At 41.7% G+C, this 22,682-nt stretch overlaps 1 protein-coding gene across 7 annotated transcripts in view; it reads left to right on the forward strand.

Annotated features, from left to right (window-relative positions):
- Nucleotides 1-22,682, forward strand: part of akap11 (A kinase (PRKA) anchor protein 11) — a 93,402-nt gene that overhangs the window by 36,809 nt on the left and 33,911 nt on the right. For all 7 annotated transcript variants that reach the window (XM_059967804.1, XM_059967808.1, XM_059967809.1 and 4 more), the window contains 2 exons: nucleotides 4,904-5,150; nucleotides 10,773-15,597. In XM_059967804.1, the coding sequence (XP_059823787.1) occupies nucleotides 4,904-5,150; nucleotides 10,773-15,597 (5,072 nt within the window). The remainder of the gene's footprint in view (nucleotides 1-4,903; nucleotides 5,151-10,772; nucleotides 15,598-22,682) is intronic.

A 22,682-nucleotide genomic window follows, 5' to 3' on the forward strand; every position in this document is an offset into this window, starting at 1 on the left:
TTTCAGTGTATTGAGCTGAACCCATATTCATTATTCTCATATCAGAAAATCCTGTCTCATGCATACAGTAGTAATGTTGCTGGAGAAGAGAATTGGTATAGGTACCTTAAGGTGTTATGATGATGTGATATCATAACTGATGCTTTCTTAATTTGGTGCTGCTTTAGAAATAGTGATATTGGGGCTCTTTACTACACTGGAAAAAGTTCTGACTACTGGATCAGTTTGTTTCCAGTATTTAAGATCACAGAAGCTGTCATCAATTTGGAAAAATGTGTGCAGTTTCAAACTTGGCTCCAGATGTGATGAGTTCTATCACATTTGAGACTCCCAACCACAGATTCTGTATCATGTAACCACAGTGTAGTAGCATGGCCCCTATGTTCCTCAGTGGGGTAGGCACTTGATTCTTTTGTTACATGCTTACATACTTCTGGGCACCCCTGGTCAAAATTTCTGTTACTGTGAATAGTTAAGTGAGTAGAAGATGAACTGATCTCCAAAAGTCATAAAGTTAAAGATGAAACATTCCTTTCAACATTTTAGGCAAGATTAGTATATTATTTTTGTTTTGTACAATTTTAGAGTGGAAAAAAAAGAACGGAGCACCACGCAAAAGTTTGGGCACCCCAAGACATTCGAGCTCTCAGATAACTTTTACCAAGGTCTCAGACCTTAATTAGCTTGTTAGAACTATGGCTTGTTCACACTCATTGTTAGGAAAGACCAGGTGATGCAAATTTCAAAGCTTTATAAATACCCTGACTCCTCAAACCTTGTCTCATTAATCAGCAGCCATGGGCTCCTCTAAGCATCTGCCTAGCACTCTGAAAATTAAAATAAATGATGCCCACAAAGCAGGAGGAGGCTATAAGAAGATAGCAAAGTGTTTTCACGTAACTGTTTCCTCAGTTCGTAATGTAATTAAGAAATGGCAGTTAACAGAACGGTGGAGGTGAAGTTGAGGTCTGGAAGACCCAAGAAAACTTTCCAAGAGAACTGCTCGTAGGATGGCTAGAAAGGCAAATCAAAACCCCTGTTTGACTGCAAAAGACCTTCAGGAAGATTTAGCAGACTCTGGAGTGGTGGTGCACTGTTCTACTGTGCAGCGACACCTACACAAATATGACCTTCATGGAAGGGTCATCAGAAGAAAACTGCATCCTCACCACAAAATTCAGTGTCAGGAGTTTGCAAAGGAACATCTAAACAAGCCTAATGCATTTTGGAAATAAGTCCTGTGGATTGAAGAAGTTAAAATGGAACTTTTTTGGCTGCAATGAGCAAAGGTATGTTTGGAGAGAAAAGGGTGCAGAATTTCATGAAAAGAACACCTCTCCAATTGTTAAGCACGGGGGTGGATCGATCATGTTTTGGGCTTGTGTTGCAGCCAGTGGCATGGGGAACATTTCACTGGTAGAGGGAAGAATTAATTCAATTAAATACCAGCAAATTCTGGAAGCAGACTCACAGCGTCTGTAAAAAAGCTGAAGATGAAAAAAGGATGGCTTCTACAGGATAATGATCCTAAACACACCTCAAAATCCACAATGGACAACCTCAAGAGGCGCAAGCTGAAGGTTTTGCCATGGCCCTCACAGTCCTCTGACCTAAATGTCATTGAAAATCTGTGGATAGATCTCCAAAGAGCAGTGTATGCAAGACGGCCCAAGAATCTCACAGAGCTAGAAGCCTTTTGCAAGGAAGAATGGGTGAAAATCCCCAAGCAAGAATTGAAAGACTGTTAGCTGGCTACAGAAAGTGTTTACAAGCTGTGATACTTGCCAAAGGAGGTGTTACTAAGTACTGACCATGCAGGGTGCCCAAACTTTTGCTTCAGGCCCTTTTCCTTTTTTATTGTTTTGAAACTGTAAAAGATGGAAATAAAAAAATAATCTTGCTTAAAATATTAAAGAAATGTGTCATCTTTAACCTTATGCCTTTTGGAAATCAGGTCATCTTTTACTTGCTTAGCTATTCACAGTAACAGAAATTTTGACCAAGGGTGCCCAAATTTTTGAACGTCACTGTATTTCTGATGTAAACATAATCTCATATTTGAGTGTATTGCAATATTGGGCACTTTTACTTCTCTCTGGATGCTTGTCTACTCTATCTCACTCCCTCAGCTATGCTTGTCATATTTTTTCTACAAACAATATATTTTCCTACCTTAATCTTGTATTTAACTTAACTCCCTCCATCGTGTACAGTTACTACATGGACTGTTACTTCTGTGTATCCAACAAATAGCTGTTTGACATTTTACTTCACTATTTTAGAAGGCTTGATTCTTTCTGACTTAAAATCCTGAAATGTTACTCTTTTTTAAAAAAAACGTCATTCTCATTTAGAGAAATGACATTAAGGAAAAGTTTTGGAGAAGCCGTGAAGAAGATTGATGTTACTATTTGTTTTCTATCCTAAGATTACAATAATGTGCTCTATGAAAATCATTTTTGTTTTTTTACATGTGCCTTGCACATTTTTAGAGATTTGATACATACACAGTGAGAGAAAGCAGCACTTGCTCAGAATTCCTTTAAATATTGGAAGTCGATTAGCAGTGCAAGCTACTCACACTGAAGCAGTCCTTAACCTGGTTCAATGTTATTTAAAGAGAATGAAGCTGACTTGTTTCTGTAAAGCAATGTGAAACATCACAATTCTTCCAAATAATTACAATTATATTTGCTGTATCCACCATTTCCAGTCCTCCTGTGCCACAACTTGTTGCCTACATCTTTTGGAATCTTGTTTGCATGTCTGACCACACAGTCTTGGACACAAGCATGATCGTGTGTCTGACCCAACCCCCAACCCACCAACTGATCATCTCAATTCATGTCAATTCTGTAAGACTGGGGTATAAGCGACTGCAGATTCTAGAATTTGGAGCAACAATCAATCTGCTAGAGGTCGAAAAATCATTGAATAGTTCTTTTCCTCTGACAAGTGCTGCTTGACCTGCTGAGTTCCTTCAGCAGATTGTTTGTTGTGTGAGATTGAATTTTGCTGCAGGAACAATCTAAATATCTGGAAATTGTTTATTTAGCCCAGGTCGCCCTCTACAGCTTGCTATGAAACAGGAATAAGTCAGGAAAGGGGAAGCTAGGTTTTGTTATTATCTGAGGACTAGTTCTATGCTATCTTATCACCAGTGTCAGAAAGGGCTATCTTCCTGAAACTTTCCAGGGGCTTTGTGAATTGGTGACTTGAACAGTAATTGTTCAATTGTCGCCATAAACACTGCCCTGGTTTGAAAAGGTGATCCTTGATCACCTTTTGGAGCAGCCTAGCCATAGTCGCTCAAGTCTTCAGGGCAAATCTTAGCTAAAATGCTGTGGTCATTACAGTTTTTTATTGTAAGAAGGGTAGAACATGGTCTTCAGTCTTATTTAGTAATACATTCACTAGAAGAGGCCTTGTTTGGTCAGACCTACTACTTGTTTATATGATAACTCGGGTATTTTTCTTGACCCAGAAAATTTTGGTGAGTCATTTTCAATCTTGTGAATGCTGTTTTAATGTTTTCAATGGTCAAAGTTCAAAGATTTGTCTGCAGGCAGCACAAAGCAAGAAACCCAAAAGAACCCAATTTTAAAAAAATGACCAACACCAAAGCACAGAGAAAGAAGAAAAACAGATCATGCAAACAATAAAAGGAAAAAACAGCATTCCGAACCAAATTGTGTCCATAGTCCCGAACCTCGGTGCAGTGGAGTAGGCCTTAGCCTCCGTTCATCATATAGCAGGGAAAATTACTGCAAAGCTTGCAGTCACGAAGCAGGTAGCAGCCAGAGCAGTCTCACAGTCTCAGCACCGAGGAGAGCGGAGTAAAGCATCACTGAGCAGAGCCAGCTCAACCCCTGCCTCTGATCCTGACACCTTGCCTTTTCAGTCCATCTGGCCCAGTGTTTAAATTGTCCAAGCGCTGAATCGTTCCCCCATACTTGTATCTGGGCCCCACTACAGCGACACACTGGGCCACTTATGGTCCATATGGTCTATCTTTCCAAATCTGCATGACACTTAGATGGGTCGTACCTTGTTTCTGGCTTAGGTGGACAGGCTTTGAAACAACTCTGCTTCAACTTTTCTCCACTCGCTCCAACTTTGTCTACGAGGTTCCAACTTCTGAAACATGCCTCAACCTTGATCCGACTCCCATCTCGCACCCACGTGCCTCAGCTCTCGGATTAGCCTTGCCTTTGCTCGCCCCTTCATTGTTTGTGGTGATCATTTACCACAATTTTCCATATGAAATGTTATTAATAGAGTGTTTAGTTGAATTTCTTGCTTTGAAAACCGCCAGTAAGCTCTCACCCCTCTTAAACTGTAAGTTGAAACATAGATTACATCAGAAGTTTCTTTGATTCTTAATAGTAGTTCTTTATTTTATGCAGACAGAAAGTGTAAAGGATAATTGGAGTTGAAAAATTTGCTCCTTTAAAGTCATAGAGTTATACAGCACAAAAGAAAGTCTTCTAGCCAGGCAAACCTGTACCAACATTGACCACCCATTTACACTCATTGTACATTATTCTTGCCTCTTATTCCAGCAACTCATGCAGATTCTACTATTCACCTACACACTAGGGACAATTTACAGTGGCCAATTGACCTACTAACCCACACTTCTTTTGGATGCAGGAAGAAGCTGGAGCACCCAGAGGAAACATGGTTACAGAGAGAATGTAAAAACTCCACATAGACCACTCCCAAATTCAGGATTGAGTCTGGGTCACATTAACTGTGATGCTTTGCACTGAATGATATATTCTTAATTCAAATCGCCATTTGAAAATATAACTGAAAAATAAGTTGTATTTATAATCTCCCCATTGATACTTGGCTTTTTACATCATAAAGAAATGCTATTTGAATTTTTTTTGTTTCCCAGGTGGTTTGCGTAATGGTGCATCCTCCATCATCCCTGTACTGCAATGATTCTGTATTCTCCCTACTTAGCAAATATACAACAGGAATTCAGTTTTCTTTGGAGTCCCACTCAACATCAAAACATCAGACTGACTCATACCTTGTGGAGGAGGATGACACCAATCAGTCAGTATCATCCATTGAGGATGACTTTGTGACTGCTTTTGAACACTTGGATGAAGAAGCAGTAACTGCATTTGGATCAGCAGGTAAATGTAATCCACTGCCAATTTTGAGATTAATCCTCCAAAATTGTTGAAATTGTCCTTTTATTGTTAAGTACGTAATTTGGGCAGCAGTCCCACAGCAGAGTTCAGTCTCGCAGTGATTCCCAAGCATTGCACGGTCAGATCCTATGCCTCTTGAGTTGGCAAAGGTTCTAAGACCCTGATAACTTAAATGAGGCTTAGGAAGCCAAGGGGAAAGTAAGTTTCTAAACTATATTTTGCTTTGCTTCAGTGTTCCTAATATTTGCTTTAGTGTATTTTTTATTTTTAATTTCAATTTTAGTATTTAAATGTTATTAAAATCAACTGGTGAAACTGCATCCCTATTCTGCTATTTGTAAAGGCTGTCAGGGTTATGCTTGGAATAGGGTCACCTCTCTACACCATTTGATGCCCTGTTGCCCTGAGACCACACAAAGGGAAATTCAACCCTTACTCGCTCTGGTCTGTATGTGAATTGCCTATAACTGTATGCTTTCCTCTTAATGTTCTTTGAAGTGGTCTAGCAGTGAAATAGATAGTTAGGGAAACTAGGGCATAGGCAGGTGAAGTGGAAGTACCAGCCTCCCTACATCCTGAGAACAAAAGATAACCTCATTATGAAGATATTGCTGTAAATTGTGTCAAACTATTTTAGGAGGTTGGGGTGTGCTATGTCAATTCAGTGCAGGCTTCCAATTACTTCAATAATTGTAATAGAAAAACTCGGAGCAAGAAGGCTGCGAGTGGAATGGCTGAGGATTTCCGGAGCGAAGGCATTTTACTACTGGGGTAAAAGAGAGGCAAGACTGCGCAGGCGCGTGATGTCAGCCAGAAGAACGGGAAAAGCTTTAAATGAAGACCGCCATATCCAGCGGGTAGCAGAGTGAGAGGTAGCAGAGTGATAGGGCTTTGGCTCAGCGGGCTTAGGCGGTAACGAGGCGAGCTAGGTTTACCTGTGTAAATTCCGGAAAGGAAGTATTTGTGTGAGACCGGTTTTCTGTGCTCGGTGTCAGATGTGGGAGGTACTGGAGTCTCCCAGCCTCCTGGACAGCCATATCTGCACACGGTCTGTTGAGCTGCAGCTCCTGAGGGGCCAAGTTAGGGAACTGCAAATGCAGCTTAATGACCTTCGTCTGCTCAGGGAGAGCGAGGAGGTGATAGAAAGGAGTTATAGGCAGGTGGTTACACTGGGGCCCATGAGAGACAGACAAGTGGGTAACAGTCAGGAAAGGGAAGAGGAAGAGTCAGGTACTAGATAGTACCCCTGTGGCTGTCCCCTTGACAACAAGTACTTCTGTTTGAGTACTGTTGGGGTGGACAGCCTACCTGGGGGACGCAACAGTGGCTGTGCCTCTGGCATAGAGTCTGGCCCTGTGGCTCAGAAGGGTAGAGAAAGGAAGAGGAAGGCAATAGTGATAGGGGACACTATAGTTAGGGGGTCAGACAGGCAAATGTGTGGATGCAAGAAAGAAAATCAGATGGTAGTTTGCTTCCCAGGAGCCAAGGTCCAGGCTGAGGGATTGGAGCAGGGGGCAGAGATTCAGATTTCTGCATCATTGGGACCTTTTGGGGCAGGTGTGACCTGTACAAAAAGGACGGGTTGCACTTGAATCCCAGGGGGACCAATATCCTGGCAGGGAAGTTTGCCAAGGCTACTGGGGAGAGTTTAAGCTAGAATTGTTGGAGGGTGGGAACCAAACTGAAGAGACTGGGAAAGAGGCAGTTGGCTCACAAATAGAGAAAGCTTGGAGACAGTGTGTGAGGGAAGATAGGCAGGTGATAGAGAAGGGACATGCTCAGAATGAAGGTTTGAGATGTATATATTTTAATGCAAGGAGTGTTGTGAGCAAAGCAGATGAGCTTAGAGCGTGGATCAGTACTTGAAGATATGACGTTGTGGCCATTACAGAGACTTGGATGGCTCAGGGACAGGAATGGTTACTTCAAGTACCGGGTTTTAGATGTTTCAGAAAAGACAGGGGGGGCAAAAAGAGGTGGGATTGTGGCACTGTTGATCAGAGATAGTGTCATGGCTGCAGAAAAGGTGGACATCATGGAGGGATTGTCTACGGAGTCTCTGTGGGTGGAGGTAAGGAACAGGAAGGGGTCAATAACTTCACTGGGTGTTTTTTATAGGCCACCCAGTAGTAGCAGGGATATCGAGGAGCAGATAGGGAAACAGATCCTGGAACGGTATAATAATAACAGAGTTGTCGTGATGGGAGATTTTAATTTCCCAAATATCAATTGGCATCTCCCTAGAGCAAGGGATTTAGATGGGGTGGAATTTTGTTTGGTGTGTTCAGGAAGGTTTCTTGACACAATATATAGATAAGCCTACAAGAGGAGAGACTGTACTTGAACTGGTATTGAGAAATGACCCTGGTCAGGTGTCAGATCTCTCAGTGGGAGAGCATTTTGGAGGTAGTGATCATAATTCTATCTCATTTATAATAACATTGGAGAGAGACAGGAACAGACAAGTTAGAAAAGCGTTTAATTGGTGTAAGAGGAGTTATGAGGCTATCAGGCAGGAACTTGGAAGCTTAAATTGGGAACAGATGTTCTAAGGGAAAGGTATGAAAAAAATGTGGCAAATGTTCAGGGGATACTTGTGTGGAGTTCTGCATAGGTACATTCCAATGAGACAGGGAAGTTATGGTAGGGTACAGGAACCGTGGTGTACAAAGAATGTAATAAATCTAGTCAAGAAGAAAAAAGCCTACAAAAGGTTCAGCTAGGTAATGTTAGATATCTAGAAGATTATAAGGCTAGAAGGAAGGAGTTTAAGAAGAAAATTAGGAGAGCCAGAAGGGGCCATGAGAAGGCCTTGGCAGGCAGGATTAAGGAAAACCCCAAGGCATTCTACAAGTATGTGAAGAGCAAGAGGATAAGATGTGAAAGAATAGGACCTATCAAGTGTGACAGTGGGGAAGTGTGTATGGAACCAGAGGCGATAGTAGAGGGACTTAATGAATACTTCAGTATTCACTACGGAAAAGGATCTTGATGATTGTAGTGATGACTTGCAGCAGACTGAAAAGTTTAAACATGTTGATATTAAGGAAGAGGATGTGCTGGAGCTTTTGGAAAGCATCAAGTTGGATAAGTCACCGGGTCCGGATGAGATGTACCCCAGGGAGGTGAGGCTGAGCCTCTGTCGATGATCTTTGCATCATCAATGAGGATGGGAGATGTTCCAGAGGATTGGAGGGTTGCAGATGTTGTTCCCTTATTCAAGAAAGGGAGTAGGGATAGCCCAGGAAATTATAGACCAGTGACTCTTACTTCAGTGGTTGGTAAGTTGGTGGAGAAGATCCTGAGAAGCAGGGTTTATGAACATTTGGAGAGGTATAATATGATTAGGAATAGTCAGCTTGGCTTTGTCAAAGGCAGGTCATGCCTTACAAGCCTGATTGAATTTTTTGAGTATGTGACTAAACACATTGATAAAAGTAGAGCTGTAGATGTAGTGTATATGGATTTTAGCAAGGCATTTGATAAGGTACCCAATGCAAGGCTTATTGAGAAAGTAAGGAGGCATAGGATCTAAGGGGCATTGCTTTGTAGATCTAGAACTGGCTTGCCCGCAGAAGGCAAAGAGTGGTTGTAGATGGGTCATATTCTGCATGGAGGTCGGTGACCAGTGGTGTGCATCAGGGATCTGTTCTGGGACCTCTTCTCCGGGACATTCAAAGCAGCTGCGCAAGTTGACTCTGTGGTTAAGAAGGCATACGGTGCATTGGCCTTCATCATTCGTGGGATTGAGTTTAAGAGCCGAGAGGTAATGTTGCAGCTATATAGGACACTGGTCAGACCCCACTTGGAGTACTGTGCTCAGTTCCGGTCACCTCACTACAGGAAGGATGTGAAGCCATAGAAAGGGTGCAGAGGAGATTTACAAGGATGTTGCCTGGATTGGGAAGCATGCCTTATGAAAACAGGTTGAGTGAACTCGGCCTTTTCTCCTTGGAGCGACAGAAGATGAGAGGTGATCTGATAGAGGTGTACAAGATAATGAGAGGCATTGGTCATGTGGATAGTCAGAGGCTTTTTCCCAGGGCTGAAATGGTTGCCACAAGAGGACACAGGTTTAAGGTGCTGGGGAGTAGGTACAGAGGAGATGTCAGGGGTAAGTTTTATGCAGAGAGTGGTGAGTGCGTGGAATGGGCTGCCGGCAATGGTGGTGGCAGATACAATAGGGTCTTTTAAGAGACTTTTGGATAGGTGCATGGAGTTTAGTAAAATAGAGGACTATGGGTAAGCCTAGTAATTTCTAAGGTAGGGACATGTTCTGCACAACTTTGTGGGCCGAAGGGCCTGTATTGTGCTGTAGGTTTTCTATGTTCCTATAATTTAACTTCAGTTTAGTATTTGGCTGAAGGTAATTTGTCATAAGGATAGTTTTCCATTCCAGTTTTGCTGTCAATATCAGTTTTTCTTATGAGCAGTGCTTTCTATGAAGGTTATGGAAATTTCATTTTTGGTTTAGAGTTGCTGTGTTTTATAAATACAAATTAATATTGACTAATGTAATTTTGATAAAAGATGTATTAAATTTTAGACCTACAATTATAATCTTCCAAGTGGGAGTTATGTCTAAAGCTTGCATATTTTCATAGCAGACCGGATCTAACTGGTCCAATCTAACTGGTACAGACTCCATTGTATGTTGTGGTGTTGCTTCTGGGAATGTAATATGCCTACTGTATAAGATGGTTGGTATAATGGGTTGTGCTATTGTATTACTTGTCAAATAGTGTCCTTTTCAGTTAAATTACAGGCATATTCCACTCTGACCAGCAGGTTTATTTAAATCACAATCAATTTATACTTTGTAGCCCACAATCAAAAGGGCCTTAAGTATTTTCAGTACCCGAGTGGGAACTAACAGGACAGCTGTTTCTGACTAAAACAAACTAAAAATGAAATAACTGCAATTTGAAAAGGGCATGATTAAATTTTGGCTGCTACATTCGATGAAAGATCTTGACCTGAAATGTTCATTCTGTCTTTTTCCACAGATGCAGCAGCACCTATTTGCTGAAATTTGCTGGAGTGATTTTTATCTTTTCACTTTCCAACATCTGGGACCATTTTGCCTTTGCCTTTTTCAAATGTGTCAAGTTGTAAGGACTATACTAAAACCAACACATTAAGTGTTTATATTATAATTCAATCAACTTTCTTCCTCTCTGGTATATGAGCTTGGTGCTACGTGACGCAAGTCACAAAGCAGAGCCAAATGAATTTCCCAGTTTAGATCGTCAAAGTGGACTAGTTTAACCAGTCCTGTATGGAGTATTCTTATATTTTATATTTGCATCGATAATAGAGAGTGGCGTGAAAGCTCTCTCTCTCTGCCATGTTCTGATGTTCCAACAGCTGTCTTTCATGGGAACATTTCTGCCCTATCATAGTCCTTATGTTATATCAGTTGAGGAGTGTAAGTAAATTTAATTCCAATACAATATGCATTGTTGATTCCTTGATGGACAAACTATTCTCACATAACACACATCTTTTCATAGAAAAAGGTGATATTGGAAGCTGCGGTTAATTTTAAAAGGACAATTTTGGTAATGATATAAAATTTATTGTTCTTTTATTTGTGAACTGTAGGCTTTGATCCAAGTACACCAAAACTCCAGCGAGAAGTTGCTCTTCAGACCTTTGCACTGGACTTCGCAGAGTTGCCAGTTCATGCCGGCTCTTCCCCAAGCCCCATTTTTCCTCCATTGCTTGATAATTCAGCATTTTTGGAACTGCCAACATCTGCTAAAAGTTCTGTCGTAACATTAAACTCAGGTCCTGGGAGGCAAAGGAGTTTTTACAAATCTTGTAATGCTCCTGAACCAAGATCCAACAATGGACTTAAATCTGGGTCCTCTGTATCCCTATCAGAGTCTGAAGATTCAGAAGGCTCAAGTCCAAGTCCAGTCATCTTTCTGGATGAAGAAGGCTACCAGAGGAGTCTGAAGGCTGAACTAAAATTGCCCCAGATCCCAATACTCAAGGATGACATTGAGGATTCCGACTCCGAAGTAAGTGAATTCTTCGACAGCTTTGATCAGTTTGATGAACTAGACCAAATAGTCAGTACGTATACCACCCTGAAGGTAGGGTCTAGCCCTCAAAATCCATCTCAGAAAAACAAGCCTGCTGTAAAGCTATGTTCTGACTCCTTACTGAAACAATGCACTAATGCAGTTGCTGCTATGAACCCACAGAAGTTTGACCACCCAGTCCTTCCCGCTGATGTGAAAAAACCCACTGCTCGAAAGGCAGAGTCTCCCTACAACAACCTGTCGGATGTCCCGGATTCACCTCGCCTACAACATAGTTCAGGAGAAGAGAATAGCCCCCTCTTCAGCCCCATCCATTCATCAGCATTCAGTCCCCTTGCAGCTCTGAGTGGGTCTGAGTGTTCAGGGAAGATGCAGGCCATCGGTACTGAAATTGTTAAAGCACAAAACAACAGAGCACTTTCTGACAGTTACTCTCAATATGCAGGTGATGTTTCGCACAACATCATCAGCTCTGTTTTCAGGTATCCTCATGCTGTTGGCTTTGAGCATAAGAGGATGACAGCTTGCCCTCAGGATAGATGTTGGTCAGAAAGAGTTGAAGAACAAAACACAACTGCTTCCAATGAAAATTCTGACATGAAACTACCCACAGCTCATCCTTCTGCCCAGCAGACTTATTCGAACAAGTTCAGAGATGGCATTCAGCTAATTGCTACAGAGCTAGTGGAGAGAAGTTTTAGCAGTGCCTTTAAGGACCTGCAGAATGGTGTTTCTTCTTGCACCAGTGCCCTATGCCACCTGGCTGCAAGGTTGACGTCCTCTGTCATTCACATGGCTTTGCAGGAGATAGGAGCAAGACGAGCGTTCTTACAGAAGAAGAGTGCTATTAATGACTTAGCAGATTATTTGGTGGGCAGTGCAATAGCTGGAGCACTGCGGGAACTGGAGTTCGTCAAGAAACAAATCTTTAACAATGCTGTTGCTCGATTTGCAACTGATCTTGCTGAGGAACTTATTTTTGAGGGAATCATGGAGGTCTGTCAGTTCTCCCACCCAACAACGCCTACATCAATAACAAGCTGGTCACTCGATGATGAGGAAAAGATTGTGAGCTCCTATGCCAGAGATCTGTCGGAGTCAGTCCTACAAGAGGCCTTCATTGAATTGTCTCAAGTGGATGTGAGCTTCACAGCACAAGCTGCAATTAGCATTTCTGTGGACAATATTAAAAATGTTGGTGGAAAAGATGTAGTCCAGGCAATGAAGACTGCTTATGGCCCAAGTGATATCCAAGAAAGAATGTTACTCCGAGATCTTGCAGGGTGTTATCCTAATGCTACGGCAAGCAATTCTGTTGATGATTCGAATTTGACGGGAGAAGAGTATACCATACAGAAAGCTTTGATTTGTGTTTCCAGTGTTGCAGGTGGTGTATCTGTTCCTCGCGCTGCCAAGGCATTTTCTGGCAATTCTTTGGACTCCCCTCTGAAGTCAGGCATTCATCTTGTGTCATCGAAGCTGAATTCAGCACAAACTACAAACGCAGCTCCTGAGAGATCCTGTTCAGGGAACAATAAAATGGATGAGGTGCAATCTGTGAACTGTATGCCTCAGCGAAGGGATTCTACAAGCCATGTTACTTCTAGTGAGCATGCTTCTGGTGACAACGCCTTTCATTGCACTGAGGCAGCTAACACTGGCCAAGGAACATTGCAGCAGAATGGCGGCTTGGCCACTACTGATGCTGCTGTCACAGTGCAGAACAATGGGCAAACAGGAGCAATGATTGATATAGTGGTAAATAATCCTTTTGACTTGGTGACCCCACCTAAAGTTGAATGTGTGGCAAAGGATGTTACTTCTGAGTTAGGTGAAAAAACACTAATTGAGCATATTACTGATTTGCAATTTACAACAGAGTTGACCGAAGGGAATGTAATGAATTTAGTAGATGAAGTAAAAACGAAAGTCTCAAGCTCTCAAGGGGTATTTTGTTCAGGTCGGTTTGTAACTGGCAGTAAGGAAGTATTTATGAGACTTGGAGAGATACCAGAGGGCCAGCTACAAGATCAGTTATCGGTTGAGAAAATAGTTTTATGTGGTCCAACTCAGTATGCATATTCTCAGTCTCCAGACATGTTGCGAACACCTCCTGTGTCGCCCACTGAATTTATTCCCAGTAAAGGCTTGACCATTCCACAGCATTTTGCACAGGAGCTTAAGGGTCACTTAGCAGAAGAGTTTCCTCCATGTACTCCACCACCCAGTCCCACTGTGGTATTCAAGAACTCAGAGGTAGAAAGTGTAGATGGTTTGGGTGGCCCAGAACTTGCTCTTACTCTAAAGTCATTGACTGCACAGCTTCAAGGTCACATCTCAGCACCAACTTTCCAGACTTCTTTGGCCGAGATCAGTGAACCAAGCAAAGAGATAAGCACAGGTCTGCTGGGAAAGCAGCAGGTTGGGCTTAATAAGGATGGGCTATTTCCAGAGGAAGGTCTTGCCAGTATAGAAGGCAGCTCAAGTGGGTCTCCAGGAACACCACCACCAACCCCACAGCAATCGACCCGTGAAAAAGGTCTGAAGAGTTTCACTCGGAAGCTTAAAGGGGAGCTGGCTAAAGAATTCATGCCTGTAACCCCACCGTCCACCCCACATAACCATTCCATTCCAAACATGGCAGGGTTGAGCCAAGACACTGAGGAAAAGGCTGAGTTTGTGCTGAAGCTCATGAGGTCACTGTCTGAAGAGGTGCTGGATAATGACGAGGATGAAAACTTTGACTTCATAGAGGGGCATGCAGAGGTGAGGGAGCAGGTAAGCCCAAGCCCCAGGCAGGGCACAAAGGTTTTGGAAAAGGAAGAGCTGAAGTTGGACATCAAGAGGCAGGCTCTGCAGTATTCCAATCAGCTGGCCTCTGGCATTGTTTCCATGGCCACTGAAATTGCAGCAATTTGTGTGGAGGATGCCAGGAAATGTGATGGCAAGGACCTTGTGTGCTTTGGGGTGTCACCCAGCCACCTACGGAAGGTAGCTGTTCGGAGTGACCTGCACAACAGACATGCAGTTGCTGAAAGGAATGCACCAGAAGAGACTGCACGTTCTTTGTTGAGTTATGCAGGTAGGGTGGCGGGAGAGGTAATTCGGGATGCCAAGAAAGTCCTTAGTTCCAAGAAACATAGAGTTAGAAAATTCAAGAGGGACGACTGCCTGGCAGAAAGCAATGAATCCAGCTGTGGAGAGCAGGATAGTGTAGGGATTGAAGGGTTAAACACCATGGCAGATCAGTGGTCCCGAGAGCTTGTGGATTCTGTGCTTCACTCTCCCCAAGGTGGACTTGTGTCCAAACATTCAAGCTTTGAGAGCGTGACTGATGAGTATGCAGAATACATCATGAGAATGATCAGCAGAGAAGCAGGAAATGGTGAAGTAATAGTAGATCATTATGCTAGTAAGCTCGCCTTTAGGACTGTGAAAGTAGGTCTGGAACAAGCAGCCAGGAGAATAAAGCAGAAGTATAAGAGAAGACTTCTGTCCTCACAACAATTGAGGAGTGACAATGGGTGCAAAGAACTTTTCAAATTTCTGACAAGGGAGGAGACACAAGACACCGGTCCCTACAGGAGAGGCCATGATCAAAGAATGAGCAGAAGAGATTCCAGAGATCTGGAAAAGTTTGCAGAATCAGTTGCCCAAAATATCACATATGAAGTCACACAGAAAATGAACTCAGCTTCTGGTATGCAAGGCCTATCCAAGTCTCTGACAGACTCTTGTCTCTATGAAAGGTCACAGCTGGAACAGATGGCTGAAGACCTTATTAAGAAGACCTGGACCTGCTCGATACAACCCATTGTCCAGAGAAATAAACACTATCACAGCATGGGAAGTTTAAGTGATTATGGATACTGCATTGCCAGCACCAATCGAACCTTTGAACATTATGTTGGAAAAAATGCTGGTGAAACTCTCCATTTCAAAGCAGCCGGGGATGATGGGGATGTTTTGGATGTCAGCAAACAAAAAGAATGTTTAATGTATGCTGAAAAGTTGAGAGGGGTTGTTTTACAGTGCTCCTCTGCAGAAAAGGAATCGAGAAGTTACAATAACAGGTTAAGTTCACAGACTGGTGGATTCTGCCCCAAACATGCCACGGGGCATGCCAATAAACCACTTACAAGGCCAGAGTGCTACGTCAATGGAGCCTGTCAACTTGATGTACCAAGGATCCATATTGACTTGGATCAGAGGGGAATTTTTCCAGAGGATTTGATGTCCGTAGCCATTGAGAAAGCTAAGAGTAATACAAGCCTGGCAGCAGACAGTGGAATTGGACAGGATGGTGCAAGTTTCACTGAAAGTCTTGCTGCAGAGATAATGACTTCAGCCATGATCAATGCCAGTCAGTCAATCACCAGGTAAATAAAGATTGTCCTTCTGTTATTTTAAGTAGAATTTTGATAGTTATTTCTTGTCCTCCCGAAAGTCAGTTTCAAGTAGGATGTTGTTATCATCCTTGGGGTATATTTTGGGTGGAATTCACTCAAACACATAGACACTAAAAGAGATTCGCAAGCAGTCAGCTGATTTCCCATCCATCTCCTCAATGATAATTTATGGTCGACATTCATCGGCTCTGTTAAAAACAATTCATTTTTCACTGATAATGAACCAATTCCGGAAATCCATCTATCTTGTCATTTACGTTGTAACCCTTCTAGGTCTGTACATTTAAAGACGATTGAAGGTCATCAGACAAACAGAGAAACCTTGCTCCCACCAGCCCTGTTTTATCACTGAACATCATTACCCAAGAATTAACACTTTGGATGGGAAACCATAAACACATTGCTTCTCAGCCTGTGTTGTTTGACTTCAACACACAAGCCCAGGTGTAGCCAAGTGTCTTTTCCATCAGTCAACAGTTACTTCAGATTCTGTCTGTTCATTGCTGTCTGTGCACTCTGAATTCATTTACTTCTAAAATCCTTATCTTTCTACCTCCTGTACTATTACCTCTTCAACTATAGCATCAAACTACGCAAAATCCTGAGGTCACCAAAATCTATTCATGATCTAAATTTCACCACATATTTCTTAACCTCTCATTTCTATGCTGTTGATTTACAATGGTTCCTTGGTTTCAAAAATTATCACTTCAAAATTTATACCTTTGTTTTCATAACTTTTTATGCTTTTATCATCATGTCTGTCTCTAACCTCACTTGGCTTCTTAGATCTCTCTGGCCCTTGAGTTGTGACCTCAGGTGCCTCCCCAATTTCCTTCACTTCACCAATGACAGTGCCTGCAGCTTCATGGGCTCCAAAACCTGGAATTGCCTACTCAAATTTCCCTACAGCACTCTACCTCTCCTTTAAAATTCATATTAAATGGACTGTTTAACCGAGGTTTTAGTCATCTGTTTAATATCAACTTGGAGACACGAATCTGCAGATACTGGGATCTAGAGCAAGAACAAATTGGAGGAAATTAACAAGTCAGACAACATCCAAGGGGAATGGCCAGATGACATTTTAGATCATGGCCATCTGAACTAAAAGAGGGGAGATAGGTAAAGAAGTGAGGGAAAGAGATGAATGAAGCTATGGCCAGTCATTGTTGTCCATTGTTGTTGGTGTTTTGTTACTGAAGAGTAGGAATTGGTGGATACTTGATTCATTGATTTTAAAAAATACATGGTGTAGAAATGCAACTGTCTTTATATTCTGCACTATCAAATTGGTTCAGAAAGCTTTCACCTAGAATTCAGTTCTAGTCTCACCCGATCTTAGTGGCAAAAGCATGCTTTCATTTTCCTTGTCTATACCCCTCATAAATTTCTATGCATCTATCACATCCCAGGTATTCTCCTACACTCCAAGAAAAAGAAGTCCTAATCTGTTCAACCTTTCCATATAACTCAGGCCCTCAAATCCTATTAACAAACATCCTTGTAAACTTTCTCTGTGATCTTTCAATTTTATTGATTATCTTACCTGTAGGTAGGTGACCAGAACTGAACACAATACTCCAGACTAAGCCTCATCAACAATTCCCAATTCCTATACTCAGTGCTCTGATCTTTGAAGGCCATTGTGCCAGAAACTCTTTTTGTGGCCCTATCCACTCATGACGCCAGTTTCAAGGAATTTTATATTTCTTTATCCCTTTGATCTGCCATATTCCTTGGTGTCCTACTCTGGGTTGCCCACTGAAGTGCAACCCTCTTATACTTGTCTGCATTAAATACCACCTGAAGTGCAATGAGAAATTGCTGGAAATACTAAGCAGGTCAGGCTGATGAAGGATCCCAAACCTGAACATCAATCAGAATCAGTTTTATGATGTGTCATGAAATTTGTGAACTTAGCAGCAGCAGTACAATGCAATACATGATAATATAGAAAGAAAAAAAAGTAAGTAAATCAGTTACAGTAAATATATACGTATATTAATGGATTAAAAATTGTGCAAAAACAGAAATAAAAAAAAGTGAGGTAGTGTTCACGGGTTCAATTTCCATTTAGGAATCGTATGGCAGAGGGGAAAAAAACTGAATCACTGAGTGTGTGCCTTCAGGCTTCTGTACCTCCTTCCTGATGGTAACAATGAGAAGAGGGCATGTCCTGGGTGAAGGGGGTCCTTAATAATGGATGTTGCCTTTCTGAGGCACCGCTCCTTGAAGATGTCATGGATACTGTGGAGGCTAGTACCCAAGATGGAACTGACTAATTTTACAACTTTCTGTGACCTTTCGGTCTTCTGCCCACCAACCCCCCTCTCATATCAGACTGATGCAGAATGCTCTCCACGATACATTTATAGACATTTTTGAGTGTTTTAGTTGACAAACCAAATCTCTTCAAACTCCTAATGAAATAAAGCCACTGTCTTGCCACCTTTATAGCTACATCGATATGTTTGGATCACATTAGATCCTCAGAGATCTTGACACCCAGGAACTTGAAATTGCTCACCCTTTCCACTTCTGATCCCTCTATGGGGATTGGTTTGTGTTCCCTTGTCTTGCCCTTCTACAAGTCCTCAATCAGCTCTTACTGACATTGAGTGCAAAGTTTTTGCTGCAACACCACTCAACTAGCTGATGTATCTCATCTCCATCTGAGATGGACCACTAATCTGTACAAATTGTGCTCTTCTGGTTGGGAAGTCGATCCAGTTGCAGAGGGAGGTACAAAGGGCCAGGTTCTGTAGCTTATCGATCAGGACTGTGGAATGATGGTGTTAGATGAACAACATTGTGAAATAGGTGTTTGTATTGTCCAGATGATCTAAGGCCATGTGAAGATCCATTGAGATTGCAACTGCCATAGACCTATTGCAGTAATTGGCAAATTGTAGTGGGTCGAGGGCCTTGCTGAGGCAGGAGTTCATTCTAGTCATGACCAACCCCTCAAAGTATTTCATCACAGTTGATGTGAATGTTTCACCTTCCACAGATTTTGCCTGATGTAATGAGTGTTTCCAACATTTTCATGTTTATTTAACTAATTCAACTGTGGGAGTTGACATAGTAACTGGATCTCACTTCGCCATTCTTTCAGTCCATTGATCTTAGCATAATGGAGAGGAACATTAATACTGAACAATGTAATGGTGAAATAAAACCAGCATACAGGGCCTATAAAAGGTACTCAACCCCCCCCCCCCCCCATAAGTTTTCATGTTTTATTGTTTTAGAACATTGAATCACAGTGGATTTTTTGGCACTGATTAACAGAAAAAGACTCTCTTGTGCAAAAGTGAAAACAGATCTCTATCAAGTGATCTACATTAATTACAAATATAAAACTGAATTGATTATGTAAGTATTCACCCCCTTCAAGTTAGTATTTATAGATGCACCTTTGGCAGCAATTACATACTTGAGTTTGTGTGGATAGGTGTCTATCAGCTTTGCACATCTGGACACAACTATTTCCCCCCATTCCTTTTACAGAACTGCTCAAACTCTGTCAGATTCCATGGGGATTGTGAGGCAACAGCCCTTTTCAAGTCCAGCCATAAATTTTCAATTAGTTTGAGGTCTGGCCTCTGACATGAACTTTATTGTTTTTAAACCATCCTTTATAGCTTTGGCTTTATGCTTGAGGTCATTGTCATGCTGGAAAGCAGATCTCCCAAGTCACAGTTCTCTTGCTGACTGCATCAGGTTTTCCTCCAGGATTTCCCTGCAATTTGCTGCATTCATTTTACCCTCTACCTCCACACGCCTTCCAGGGCCTGCTCCAGTGAAGCATCCCCACAGCATGATGCAGCCACCACCGTGCTTCACAGGAGAGATGGTGTGTTTTTGATGATGTGCAGTGTTCGGCTTACGCCAAACATAGCATTTAGTCTGATGTTCAAAAAGCTCAGTTTTGGTTTCATCAGACCACAGAACCTTCTTCCGGCTGACTTCAGAGTCTCCCACATGCCTTCTGGCAAATTCTAGCCAAGATTTCACGTGAGTTTTTTTTTCCAACAGTGGCTTTCTCTTTGCCACTCTCCTATGAAGCTGTGACTGGTGAAGCACCTGGGCAACGGTTGTTGTATGTGCAGTCTCTCCCATTTCAGCCACTGAAGCCTCTTAACTCCTCCAGTGTGTCATAGGTCTCTTGGTGGCCTCTGTCATTAGTCCCTTTCTTGCATGGTCACTCAGTTTTTGAGGATGGCCTGCTCAGGGCAGATTTACAACTGTGTCATATTCTTTCCATTTCCTGATGATTGACTTAACTACTCCAAGGGATATTCAGTGACTTGGAAGTTTTCTTGTACCCATCTCCTGATTTGTGCTTTTCAATAACCTTTTTGCAGAGTTGCTTGGAGTGTTCTTTTGTCTTCATGGTGTAGTTTTTGCCAGGATACTGACTCTCCAGCAGTTGGACCTTCCAGATACAGGTGTATTTTTACTACAATCAATTGAAACACCTTGATGGTTCACAGGTGATCTCCATTTAACTAATTCTATGTCTTCTAAAACTAAATGGCTGCACCAGTGATGATTTGGTGTGTCACATTAAAGGGTGTGAATACTTAATACAGTCAATTATTTTGTGTTTTATATTTGTAGTTAATTAGTTCACTTTGTAGAGATCTGTTTTCACTTTGATATGAAAGAATTTTTTTCTGTTGATCAGTGTCAAAAAAAGCCAAATTAAATCTTCTATGAATCAGTGTTGTGAAACAATAAAACATGAAAACTTCTGGGGGGGGGGGGGTGAATGCTTTTTATGCGCTATGACACTTTATTATCTGATATATCTAATGCATTTTCCCTTTAACTGAAAACTTCCAGTTAGCATTCCAGTTAGCTTGGAACACTAGTGTTGCTGACTACGTTTGTTTTATGAGTTTTGATAGTTATAAGAATGATGTACAGTTAAAATTTCACTGTAAGCATCATAATTCTTGTGCAGCAGGTCACCTTTGAGAATTGCTTGTTGTTACGAGATTGGTAAATAATTAAGAATGCAAACTGTTCAAAGAACTTACAAGGATTTTTGTATGAGATTGGTATTGTATTATTGTCACATGTGCCAAGATACTGTGAAAAACTTAACTTGCATTCTTTTCATCTAAATTAAGTCATTGCACAGTGTAGAACAAGGTTAAGTAATGACAGATTATAGAATAAAGTGTAAAAGCAGATGAAGTGCAGTGAAAGTAACCAATAAAATGCAAGATCATAATGTGGTAGATTGCTTAAAGTTCAAAATGCATTTATTATCAAAGAATGTACAGTTGGCCCTCCTTATCCACGGGTTCCGCGTGTGCGGATTCAACCAACTGTGAATCGGGAAAACCTGGAAGTTTTCTCTCTAGCACTTGCGTTTTGAGCATGTATAGACTTTTTTTTCCTTGTCATTATTTCCTAAATAATACAGTATAACAACTATTTACATAGCATTTACATTGTAACAGGTATTATAAGTAATTAGAGATGATTTAAATTATGTGGGAGGATGTGCATTGGTTACCACGGATCGGGATTAAAAAAAAATGGAAATACTCTAAGTAAGCTGGAACAGGTACATCCGGTATTATTTAGCGTCAGTTAGTCAAATGTTTGTCTTAGTATATAGTATATATTTTACCTTTCTATGCATATAAAACACTTAAGAAACATATGTATTTCAATAATCAAACCACTGTGTTGCTTAGTAATAATTGTAGCTTTTATTGGGGCAGGGCCTTTCACATGCTCCATTATTCTCACTTTATCCGTTAAAGTTGTTCTGATCGTTGACTGACTGTAGCCTAACGCTTTTCCAATGACTGATGGTGCTTCACCTCTTTCGGATTGTTTTATTATTTCTACTTTATTTTCAAGCATGATCGTTTTCCGTCAAAGGAACAGAAACACTGAAGATTCAGGGCTCTGCCGGGTCTTAAAGTCCAACATACTGAGACAAGTTAAATAAGGTCCAGAGCTCCACGAGGTCCTAAAGTCCACCATACTGACACAGGTTAAATAAGGTCCAGAGCTCCGCTGGATACTAAAGTCCACCGTACTAAGACAGGTTAAATAAGGGACTTGAGCATCTATGTTTTTTTGGTATCCATGGGGGGGGGGGGGGTCCCAGAAATAAGGGCCCACTGTGTACATTATACAACCTTGATTTGTCTCCTTATAGGCAGCCACAAAACAAAGAGACCCAAAAGAACCCATTTAAAAAAAAGACTTGACAAACACCCAATGTGCAGAAACAAACCATGCAAACAATAAATGCATGCAAATAGTGTTCTGAACTGAAGTCCACAAAAGGAGTCCATCCATAGACCCTTAGTGCAGAGCAGAGCCGTGAGCTGAACCAGCCCATCCTTCACCTCAGGCCCCGACACCCTGACCGTTTCAATCTGGCCTGGTATCCAAATCATCCAGACATCGGGTTCAATCACTTCGATACACCATGGGGCCTGGACAAAGTCCATCTTATTGCTTAAGAGGTCTTTTCAAGAGTCTGATAGAAGGAGTAGGATAGAAGCTGTTGATGGTGTGGTTCTGCCTTGACATTAAAAGCAGATTTAAATCCCCTCTACAATTCAATAAAAACTTGGCTGATCTTTTACATCACCACCACATCCTTGCATAAACAACATCTCTCTTAAAATATCACATCAAAGAGTACTTGGGGAATGAACGGGTTAACATGAGCATTTGGCAGCTTTGGGCGTGTACTCACTGGAATTTAGTAGAATGCGGTGGGGGTGGCGTGGGGATCTCACTAAAAACTACTGAACATTGAAAGGACTAGATAAGGTGAATGTAAAGAGGATGTTGCCTGTGGTGGGGGTGTCCAGAGCTGGAGGGCACAACATCAAAATTGATGAGCAACATATCCAGAACAGGGCTAAGGGGGAAATTATTAAGCCAGAGAGTAGTGAACTTGCAGATTGCTCTGCCACAGACAGCTGTAGAGGCTAAGACCGTGGAGATATTTAAAGTGAAAATTGGTATTTTCCTGATTAGGCCATCAAAGATTATGGCAAGGAGGCCAT

This window comes from Hypanus sabinus, chromosome 4 (genome assembly GCF_030144855.1).
Source record: "Hypanus sabinus isolate sHypSab1 chromosome 4, sHypSab1.hap1, whole genome shotgun sequence".
Lineage (NCBI taxonomy): Eukaryota > Metazoa > Chordata > Chondrichthyes > Myliobatiformes > Dasyatidae > Hypanus > Hypanus sabinus.